Source organism: Brienomyrus brachyistius, chromosome 6 (assembly GCF_023856365.1).
Source record: "Brienomyrus brachyistius isolate T26 chromosome 6, BBRACH_0.4, whole genome shotgun sequence".
Classification (NCBI taxonomy): Eukaryota; Metazoa; Chordata; class Actinopteri; order Osteoglossiformes; family Mormyridae; genus Brienomyrus; species Brienomyrus brachyistius.
This window is the reverse complement of record NC_064538.1, coordinates 16,961,452-16,972,674: the sequence shown is the minus strand read 5'-3', so window position 1 is coordinate 16,972,674 and position 11,223 is coordinate 16,961,452. Positions and strand designations below refer to the sequence as shown.

The 11,223-nt window shown below is 51.9% G+C and overlaps 1 protein-coding gene across 14 annotated transcripts in view; it reads right to left on the bottom strand.

The window, feature by feature from the left end:
* Positions 1–272: 272 nt before the first annotated feature.
* auts2a (activator of transcription and developmental regulator AUTS2 a) overlaps positions 273–11,223 on the bottom strand; it is a 242,992-nt gene continuing 232,041 nt past the window's right edge. For 8 of the 14 annotated variants that reach the window (XM_049016632.1, XM_049016631.1, XM_049016638.1 and 5 more), the window contains 13 exons: positions 10,158–10,644; positions 9,633–9,886; positions 9,095–9,348; positions 8,093–8,137; positions 6,806–6,901; positions 6,437–6,508; positions 5,839–5,868; positions 5,334–5,405; positions 4,399–4,540; positions 4,025–4,105; positions 3,547–3,630; positions 3,202–3,427; positions 273–3,019 (listed from right to left, as the gene is read on the bottom strand). In XM_049016632.1, coding sequence (XP_048872589.1) covers positions 1,786–3,019; positions 3,202–3,427; positions 3,547–3,630; positions 4,025–4,105; positions 4,399–4,540; positions 5,334–5,405; positions 5,839–5,868; positions 6,437–6,508; positions 6,806–6,901; positions 8,093–8,137; positions 9,095–9,348; positions 9,633–9,886; positions 10,158–10,644 — 3,077 coding nt within the window. In that variant the 3' untranslated portion in view covers positions 273–1,785. The remainder of the gene's footprint in view (positions 3,020–3,201; positions 3,428–3,546; positions 3,631–4,024; positions 4,106–4,398; positions 4,541–5,333; positions 5,406–5,838; positions 5,869–6,436; positions 6,509–6,805; positions 6,902–8,092; positions 8,138–9,094; positions 9,349–9,632; positions 9,887–10,157; positions 10,645–11,223) is intronic. The other 6 variants (XM_049016634.1, XM_049016635.1, XM_049016637.1 and 3 more) reach the window with 6 other exon arrangements.

The following is an 11,223-nucleotide window of genomic DNA, read 5'->3' as shown; positions in this document are numbered from 1 at the left end:
ATGTTCTTGAGACCTGTATCCGTTTTATAAAATTATACAACAGGGGCCATTATCTTATCTCAGTGTATAAATTACTTCAGATTAGTGTACAAGGCAGTTTTTATCACCTGGATTAATCATTATCAAAGGACTAAACAGGAAGCACAAGAAAACACAGAAGCTACTTCCTTGTCTCCTTGGCAATCTGCTGGACAGAGACTAATAAAGGGGCCTGACCTCCACACCTTTCAGTGTGAAACATCACCTGGGACACGAGTGAGGCAGCATGACGCTTTAGTTCACATTTTTTAATAACATGGCACAATTTACATAACACAGGTTTAAATGAGGAACATGCTGAAGATTCAGTCGCTTCACTTTTTTTTTTGTCTTTTTTTACATGACCTAGAAATGACTTCATTTTTACGTACATGATAAACAGCAAAAAATGTTTCTGTTAACAATCTCTTTGCAATACTCAACTAACACTACTGTTCCAGTGTACATTTTTGTCTGATAAAAAAAACACTGCACAACATCTGGCTTTCACATAGTCTGAAGCGTACGACTAAACCTTCGTTGGACTACTAAAATAGAACTCTGCTTATTAGAAACAAACTGTCCATAGACTTTTTTTGTTCGTCATTTCTTTTTCTGAAGATACAACAACTTAGGATAGCACTTTAATACACGGTTAAACCAACGGAACTAGTTTTATACTCCTTACACATACTGTACTATCCTTCAGAAGAACGGGGTTCTGCCTTGTGGTCAAAGTTATATTCTCTCCAAACGAGAAAGGCTGCATCACACTGAAGGCTCTTTAGAAGCCTTACCACTGATGAGGGATTGGTAGATTTTGGGTTGTATTCCTTAAAAATATATATTTCTTTAAAAAAAAAAAAAAGCTTTAAGGATTGTCACTAGCAAACAAATGGCATATTCAGGGTGGTTTAGATGTTTAATTTTTTTTGGCAGATCAAAGTCATTTATGTTAAAGGTTGGGGAAAATTTACATTTTTAGTTTGTATTAATTTGAAGAAGTGTCCTTCTGGTTGTGGAGAGAATACAGCTTTTTTTTCCCGGGGGGGCGTGTGGTCAGATTGTGAAAAGGCTCCTTTGAAAAAAGCTGATCTTTGCCCAGAGCCAAAACATTCATTGCATAGTTGTAGGGGGTGACCTGTGAGATGACATTAACTCCGTCATGGGGCCGGTGCACTGGTCAAAAGCTCGCTGTGAAGTTCTGTAAATCCAGTTCCGCTCTCCTATGTACACGTGTTCAAAGTAAAGCTTTCCTTACTCCCTTTTGCATATTTGTACCAAGATTTTAACCTCAAGGGACAAGCATATTCACTGTACACATATCTACAAAGTTGGCCGTCTATTCCAGCCTGCCCTTTTCAGCACCTGTACTTCCAAAATCGTCCTCACGGGGGCGACTCCTTTGATCAATGGATCTTCCAGTTGCAGGAACTGCTCTCTGTACAAACAAGATGCGCACGAACGCTGGAGTGCATTTGACAAAATGTTTGTAAAATTTTTGATTCAGTTCATTTTTTTGTTCAATGATCTTGATTTTTGCTGTTTTTTTGTACAAAAAAACACCAGTAAGCTCCCCCTGCCTCACACACACACACACACACACACACACACACACACATACATATATTTATACCCAGCTATGGTACACTCCTGCTAGCCTGACGCCAAGTGCTCGGTTGAGTCCGGGTTCTGTCTGTCTGCCTGCCTGCCTGCCTGCCTGCCTGCCTGCCTGCCTGCCTGTCTGCCTGCCTGCCTGCAGTCCGCTCACCGGGCCTCAATGTCTTTGTGCGTGTGGGAGGGAGGTCTGTCCCTCATGTCCGCTGCTGTCAGGGGCGTAGTCCTTCGGGGCGAGTTGGGCCGAGCCCCCAGAGTGGGTATCAAGGGGGGTGGTGCGCTGAGGGAAGCGGTGGGCGGAGTCTTGTTAAGCATGCCGTTCTGGTGCACGGCTGAGGGGCTGACCCTGGGGTAGTGCATGCTGGGAAGGCTGGGGGCCATGAGGCCAGGGTGCGGCAGGTGGGCATCCAGCGCGGCATGATGCATGGGGTGCAGGCGACCATGCTCATAGTCCTCGCGCAGCAGGTGCAGCCGCTCTCGCTCCTCCAGGTGGGCCCGCTCCTGCTCGCGCCGCTGCTCCAGCGCCAGTGGGTGGGGGTGCTCGCGGCCGTAGTCATGTGGCTCACGGTCCCGATACGAGCGGTCCGCCTCATACAACCTGGGCCCTGCCAGCCGGTGTAGAGGGTCATTCCTCAGCAGCAAGTCCCGGGCCAGGGGATCCCTCCGGTGAATGTCCAGGCTGCGGTAGGGGTCCCGCAGGGGGTCTCGCATGGGGTCCCAGTGGAAGGTTGGGTAGGGGAACCTCTCAGCACTTGGGATGGGGCTGATGCCCATGAAGGGAGCCACCACACGAGTCCTGTCCAGGTTGCTGATGCTGTTCATGGGGTGCAGACCCGCCATGCCCATGGACATGGCCATTGAGGACATGGAGGATGGCGGGTGGATGGCGGGGGCCGGGGGGATGGTCGGGGGGTGCTCCGAGGAGCGGTGGGGAGGGGGGCCTTCGCCAGGACCCTCCTGCTCCTCCTTGCGCTCCTCCTTCACCTTGACCTCGGAGCCCTTCTTCTGCTGCTCGTACTGCGAGTCAGCCTTCTTCTCGGCGGGCTCGCGACCCAAGGTCCCACTCGCGCGGTCGGGGCCGGCGGGCCGCACATACGGCGACGTCACCCGGCCCGCGGGCTTGTCGTCGACGGCACGGCCATCGTGGATGACGGGTGTCTCCTTGTCCCCGTGGTGACTGTCCCTCTGCTTCTGCTCCTCGGCGCAAGGCTCCTTCCAGGCATCGCTGTGCTCCCGCTCCCGCTCCTTCGGCTTGTCCTTGTCCCGCGTCTCCCCAGGCAGGTGGCCCCGCTGGGGGTCCGAGGGCCGGCTGTGGCCTAGCAGGGTGACAGCGTTGGCAGGGGCCGGCGACGTGTGGCTCTGGTGTCGCTTCTCGGTAGCTTCCCTGCGGAGGGAAATGAGTGTTTGAGCAATAAACCAGAGACTCTAAAAGCCCGAGATGCAGGTTTGGGCGTCACCGCTGCCTCAATGGGTCCAATTTGTCAGGCTGGGATATAAAGTGCTGCTTTAGACCAGAATCTCCCCCCAAACCTTATACACTGGCCCCTGCTCTCCAGCATTACGTACCTGTCCTTATCGTCCTTGTTGACCGAAGAGTCCCTCTTGTCTATGTCACGGTCCCGGTCGTGTGAGGTCACTGAAGTACTCCTCTCCGAGTCTGCGGGCTTCAGCCAGGGTGGGGGTGTGGGAAACGAGGGGGGCGTCCGATGGAGCCGGTTCCAGGGCTCGTGGGTACCGCCGAAGTGCTGCTGGGAGTTGGGGGTATCTTTGTGGCCAAACACGGAGTTGGAAGCTGGAAGATGGAGATATGGGGTCAACATCCAGTCAGGAGGCAGAGATGAGAGGGAGAACAACACCACACTGCTGTGAGGGGGGCTGGAAATTCCCTCCTACAGGGGGTGGGACACTCACTCAGCGCTGGATTTCCCAGACCGCCGAAAGCCGCTGTGCTCAGGGTGGCCAGTCCTCCGAATGATGTGGGCCTGCTGAAGGGCTCTGGAGAAAAGATAACGACAGAGGGTGAGCATGAGTGACCATCAGTGGCACTTAGAGGAAGCCACTGTGTCCTGGTGTAGCTGCTGAACTTTAAAACTCGTCCAGACAGATAAAGCGAGAGAAATGGAGCCCTCTAACGATGAAGATCTTTATTAAGGTATACAAACACATGCTCACACATTATACAGTCATTACACAGCCTCCACAATTATCGAAAACCCACCCACAGCACGCAGCCAACCTGCTCTTTTATGTGACTGAAGTATAATGTATACACCTCGTTAGGGAGCAATCTGAGATTTTATTATTATAATTTTTTTTGGAATTAACTAATTTGTCATTTTCCGTTATCCAGCTGTCGGTGTAACCAAAACGGATGGTGGTCACATCTTACCTAGGTGGGGGGCAGGGGTGAGGAAATTGCTGGGGTGGTGGGGGGGGTGTCCGAAGGGGGCGGTCGATGGGTGTGTAGAACCTGTGGGGGGGAGACAATGTTTGGTTATGCCCTGCGCACATGGATTCTGTTTTCACCCACCTTTCCGCCTCCCAGCTAATGGGGTACAGCCTGAATCACTGTGCTTAACGATGCTGCAGCTTGGGATGGGGTGGGGGGGTGAGTCAAAGCCCATCCATCACAACAGGTGCCTGCGTGTGAATGCCCACGCTGATGGGGCTCCAAGCGGTCCGGAGGCTCAAGAGTTAACTCATCAGTCAGGAGGGTGAACACACAGACAAAGAGGCCTGGTCCCCCTCGGATCAGGCGCCTACCTGCAGCAGAGAAAAGTGTGGCAGGCCGGGCCAGGTCGTGTGGGTGGTGGATTGCGCCAAACAGGCTCGGCCCCGGGGGTCGACTGAGGAAGTCGGGCTTGAGTCCGAAGTCCAGCTTGTGTGGGTCCACCTGCATCTGCTGCTGGAGAAGGCCAAATGGGGGGGGGGTTCACTTTAAAAAAACCTCTTTCTCATGGTACCTTCTAGAACTGGCAGGTTCAAGAGACCTCCAAAAGGCAGACACTGCAGCTTTAAACCTGAGCGCAATCTTCCCCCGGGAGAACTCCAGCCCAAACTGGGATCGATACACGTGGACATGGGGCACTTTTTGTAATTAATACTGCAACCGCAATCTGTGAGTGCCTTCCAAAATAAAATGCGCATAAAGAAGGTGTGACATGATTATTACATTATGACTGATGATGATAAAACACTTAAATCTTACAGTTCAATAACTTAATGTCACATTTCCAAGAATATTACTAAGCCTATTGTTGCATAATTCACACGGTACATTGAGCCAATACAGCACAGGAACTTATATAATAGTCAGCTAAAATGTCATTAGCTCTGCTTTTCAGCTGATTGCCCCTTCTCATTCAGAACACTAGATGGCACTGTTCCCATTTCAAACCCACACGTGTTCTTCCAGTCAATCATGGCAGCCAATTAATCTCTTTGTCACCAATTAAGCACTGCAAATTAAATAACTTCAGATTAGAGACAAAATAGAATCTTATTTAAATGAGACGATATGGATTCCTTTCAGTCGAGGTAAACACACAGGAGCAAGCAAGACAATAGAATATAGAGTAGATGAGACTGTATGGGTGAGGAGACATGAAAACATGTGTATGATATACAGGACAGACTGGACCAGCCCTCCTGTAATGTCCTGGCCTCCCCCTTCACCCCACGGCGGCCAGGGGACTGACCTTCACCTTCTGCTGATGGTGGTAGATCTGCCAGGCAATGTGAACATGCATGGCACACCACTTCCCAGGCTTCTGCAAAGGGGGCAGAACAGTCACACCAAAGCAGCTGCCAGCCCTCGGTGGGTGGCGTCACCTCCGTCCATCACGATATTCATTTTTTAACTCATAAAGACGCACTGATATACATCGCCAACTATGGGAGGGGCTTCCTCCAGTTTCTGCCCCCATTTCATCACAAAGATGCTGGGATCAATCAATCTCTTTGACTTAGTTACTGATAATCACATTCTCACTGTTACTAAGGGCTGTTGGCAATCTGTCTTTATTAGTATTATTGCTATTATTATTTGTTTTTTTTTTAATCATTATTATTTCTCAAAACCGTGGCACGGAGCTGGCAAATTGATGCCTGTGAGGCAGAAAGCTGCCATAATGAGTTTCTGCCGGCAAGTCCCGGGGGTCCGGTGCAGGGGCCCCCCTCCATGTTTTAATAAAGCACTCTTACCCGCAGCAGGGGCCGGAAGGGGTCCGTCAGCTGGAAGGGAGAATGACAGCCTGGTTATGTGTCTGTCACTCACACTATGTTTCCAATTAACAGCAGCACATCACTTCATTATTGACTTAATTAAAATGTTAAAATTTCCCTTTCAAATGAAGCATTCCTGGGAATAATTAGGTGATATTTATGAATTTGCCTGCCCTCTCTGGGCCTCCCACACATCAGCGATGACAAGTTGTTAAATATGGCTGACAGAACGCGTTTGGAAAATCCTGAGCTCCATCACACTGCTGGTAAACAGGTGGTTCTGCGTACATCTGCCGTGGCAAATTACACATGAAATTACTAACTGTTGACCTAAACAAAGGCTATGAAGCCACACATGTGACAGAGGGCATCAAGCAAAAAAAAAAAAAACCAAAACAACAGCATCAAACAAAGGCTGACAGAAATGTTGCTGCTGTATTTATGTATGGGGTTAGCTGGTGGTTTCTGGATTATTTAGGGGCTAAATTGTGGCTGTAACTGACAGACACATTGTTAGACAGCTATGGGGTCCTTTCTCCACATAGGAGCGATTTGCAGAAGGCAGGAGGAGGCTTACCCGTGGGTCCTTCTGCAGGAGCGTGTGTGGGACAGTGCCGGGCCTGGAAGCCACATCGAGGGGGTTCGAAGTCTAAGGGAGGAACAAACAGCAAGTCAGGCCAGGTCAGATATACGCAGTCACACATAGGGCCACAGTGCTCACAAGCTGCCACCCCCGTCGTCATGGAAACTCCACATCCAATAGCAACCAATTTTCTTGGTCTCTATGTGCCATTATGGAGCATATATGCTAATGAATAAAATATGATCATTAAGCGGGGGAAATGCGATTCCTTTACGGCAGAGATGAGGCACGGGGGATGACCAACATGGAGATGCTCAGCTAGTGTGACGGGAGGGTGGCAATGCCGGCTGGGTCACACCATACCTTGGGCTGGAACGCCCCCTGCAGGGAGCCGAAGGGACCAGTCGGAGGGATCATGGGAGGGATGCCAGACACAGCTGGGGGGTAGGAGTGAAACAGCTGTGAGGGAGAGGGAGAGAGAAGGAAAGAGAGACGTTAGCAGGGCCTCCGTGAGGGAGGTGGAACGGCTCTTGCGGGGGTGATGGGCTGGCCAGACGCCTTGTGTAAATGTGCACGGCCACAGGGGGGCGCTCACACAGAATGCCCATATTACACGCACAAACACATGGCCACCACAGCACGGTTGCACAAGATGGTGGAAAAAGGGACCCAAATAAATGCTCCTTTGGTTTCGGTGAATCCCACCTAGATCTTCTGTGGGGGTGAAGCCCACGGTCTGAGTGTGAGGCCCGAGCACAGGGTCAGCCGTTTACCCAGCAGCCCTGGAGCAGCGTTTGGGGGTTACACGCCCAGCAGTGATATGATCACTCTGCTGGCTGGATACTGCAAATCACTATAGCAACAGCAAGGAGGGAGCAAACGTTGCTTTTTCAAAGTAAGGAATTTGAGAATTCTCTATATATGTTTTGTTTCTTAACCATCAAGACTTGAGAACAACAGAACAATCAGCAAGCAGTGGTAATAACAAAGTGGCGGGGTTATCAGCCAAGCTACGGGTAGTGGCCGCCCTCCCCCCAAGCAGGAAACCGACAGAACAAATAAATAAATAACTGAGAGGTGGGCCGCTTCTTAACAGGCCGACATGAAAACAGATGATCTTGCCTCAGGCACACGGAGGGCGTTTCACACGGACCACGGGGGCCGTGGGCAGGGCAGCGCCAATTTTTTATTTTTTTCTTGTGAGCTGAGTAAATATGCTGATCACAGAGGTCTCAAAAAAATATATATCAGCAAAAATAATGAACGGTTTGGTTTTTGATGGAAGCGGCTGGGCAAGCGATAGATGTTAGCAGACACCAGGGCCAAAGCGGACACAGCATCCATCCAGAACACCCCAATCACACCTTCTGCCCGGGGCTCTTTGAAATTACCCAGGGAAGTTGCCTCATTCCAGATTTTAGTGACCAAGGGCCTTCAAAACCAGAACCGAATTGAATGCTAATTATTCAGGTCAATAAAAACTGAATTAAACGTATATTTGAACATGTTGGAATTCGGGAAAATGTGCCCAGTGCTGCGTGTGCTGGCCTTATGGACAGGATGCTGTGCAAGATGGAAGCAGCATGGCATGAGTTTTAATGCGGAGCGCCACCCGGTGGCACACAGCGGGAACACGAGTGGTGCACTCACACTGTGTCTGTAGAAGGGGTCGACTTTTGTCGGATATTTGTCAAACTGCAAAGGAACGAGACAGGGCAGGGCTGAATACACAAGCGACCAGGAGGGCGGTGAAATTCCTCACCGCACACCCGCAGTGGCCATCTTGGCCAGCCTGGGTCCACATCCATTTGATTTTTCCTTCCAGAACCACACACCGGGCTGCCTTCTGGGCCCCAGTTGAAAGGTTTTTCCATAAAAAACAGAGTGCTTTCACTAAAATAAGTCATGGTGGGAGTGATTTCAGCAACTGGCGTTTTAAGTTAGTTGCGACACCATGAGCCGGCTTGACAAGCTGTAATATTCATGGAGCGCACCTTCGCCACCCTGCTATTTGTGGGACAGCTCAAAGAGGCCGTCACCTGGGCCTCGACGCTGACACTCACCTCCAGACGGCAGCATATCTCAGACACGGCAGTGACGTCCATGTCGTCTACATAAACACGCGGATCCCAAAGTGGCAAGCCTCTCATGTTGCGAAGGAATCTTTTTAGAGCTTTTTAAGAAGGAATCTAACTGACGTGTTTTGCCCTGCAGGAATCTTTCAAAATAACTCTGAGTAAGTCACTATTTCCCTATTACTGTAAACATGTCCGCTGTGTGACGGCACAAGTCACCACAAAAGGACAGTTTTGCAGCCCGAGAAGAACGCTCAGGCTCAGAGGAGTCTGTGATGAATGGTGGTTTTGCGATGGCAGCGCGGGGAGCACGCAGCGACAATGTCAGTCCGGAAAGAGCGATCAGGTTCACAGCCCTGCCGGCTTTAATTACGAGCTTCAAACAATTAAAACCAGGATTAGAGGCATCTGGCCAGGCAGAACACTGCTTATACATGTGGCTTTTTTATAAGAGCATCATCATAGTGAATATAAAATACATGGTGTGTGTCCCCCCTCCCAGCCCCAAACGAGCCCTCTAGCCCCCCCAGCCCCCATACCCCAGGCGGCTTTAGAGTTGTGTTCTACTTATCCTCACATTTCTGGCTGGGGTACGAACCATGGGCGGAGCAGGGGTGGGCATGATGGCGCTGGGCGGGATGGCGTGGGGGAACGGCGTGAAGGTGTGTTGGTGCGTGTGCTGGTGCGTGTGCTGGTGCTGATGCTGGTGCTGATGCTGGTGCTGATGGAACTCGGTGCGCAGGTAGGGCGGTGGCCCCAGCGAGGCGCCACGGTCGGCGCTCTGCGAGGCCAGGAAGCGTGTGTTCAGCTCCTGGCGAAGGAGATCTTGTTCTGTAGTGGATGACAGGAGAGCAAATGGCCAGTCAGTACGCACCGGGTCTCCATAGTCCTAAAATAGGCTGAGCGGAAGCTGACATTTGCAGATAAAAGCACTCAGATTATCACCACTGCTAGCACTATGCGGGGCCCTGGGCCCCTCCGCGTTCAGGGGACCCATCCAGGACATCACTAGGTCAATCATTTCCACAAATCCCCACAAATCCACAAGTCATAATTATAGCCCTCCACCAGTCAGATTTTAGAGCATGTCCCATCTTAACCACAAGGGGGCATACCTGAGTAGGCACTCCCAGCTGGGTGTCCAGGGACTGGCAGGGTGCTTGACGTCAGCGGTGGAGGTGGAGGTAAAGCCGTGGGCGGCGCAAACATATTGGGCTGGTGGGGGTGTGGCGAGGACTGCAGGGTGGGGGGGAAGCTGTGGGGCGCGGCCTGACTGGGCAGGGCCAGGGGGAAGGCCGCGGCCGGGGGGTGATGCGGATGCGCGGGTGCGTGGGGCCCGTGGGGCTTGCCTGGTGTGCTGCTTCGACTGCTGCCAAGGAGACAGAGAGACACGGCATTGGGGGAGGGGCCCAATAAAGACATACCTTTGGGTAAGGTTGCTATAAGGCAGACGCAGACAGAGCGCTATCCGAGTTTCCGGGGGAGCTGAAGCGCAGGACAGGAGGGTGCCAGGCTACACATGCATCAGCCCATTCTGTTTGGTCACTCTTCCACCCCATAAGGTTAATAAACAGTGATGCAGTTTCACTTCAGCACCAAAATACACCACTTACAACTACAACCATGCACTCTGGTCTTACCTTATACCGTTGAGACTGAGGCCGTAGGCGGACAGGGGGCGTGGCACGCAGCGCGAGGGGGGGCGGTGCTGCCCCGGCTGGATCTGGGGGACCGAGTGGGTTGGAGAAAGATGGTGAGGGTGTGGGTTGGGGGTAGGGGGTGGCCGCAGCTGAGTTGGGGGCTCAGGCTGGATCTGGGCCCGAGGGGGGACGGCCGGACGGGGCTCCGGATCCTGGCGTGCTTGGGGTGTGGCGGCTGGGGACCGGGGTCGGAAGACGGACTCTGGGCAGGGGGCCGGAGCAGGGCTGGGGGGAGGAGGGGCGGCCGGCAGCTGGGCCTCCGGAGGTGGCTGCTTGGGTGCGGTGAAGCCCAGCAGGGGGGCGCTGTCCTTGCAGCTCTCCTGACTCTTCTCCTGGCTCCTCTCTAGGCCTGAGACCTTGGGGATACCCAGGCCTCTTGAGTCTTGGCTGTCATTGGTGGCGAGTGGGTCGACACTGAAATTGGGAACTGGAAGAAACAGGTGTGGGGGGGGTGCGTCAGTGCCACAGTCAGATGACAGATTGCTCACGCACCACTTCATTAGCGGAAGAATGTCCTACTACCCAGCTGTGTCAAGCTCAATTAATGACCAGCTGAGGATGAAGCAAAACGCAATCAATCCACCCTGTAATCAATCTTAATTCTGTGGACTGAGTACAAGAAATAAAAAAGGTTAAACAAGCCAAGCAAACAAGAGGCTTTTTGAGTGACGGGTTAAACAGGCATAATAACCACATCAAAACACTGGGAAGTAAAATACATAATTTTCTCCGTTGGTACACCTAAGATTGTGCTGCTTTCCTATGACAGAATCAACACACTGACTGGGCAAAAACAACGGTGGAAATCGGAAGGCAGGAGGCCTTCGCTGGCTCTTTACTGGAGGAATATGGCAGTAATGGCGATTAACGAACAGGCTTTTGCTTGACCTTTAACCTCGCATTAGCTAGGTGGTGGGGGCCAGCAGGGCCTATTTCTGTCCCTCCCTGGGAAAGCGCAAGGCATGGACACCCTGCACCCGTGACAGGGAGGCGGGGCGGTCTCATG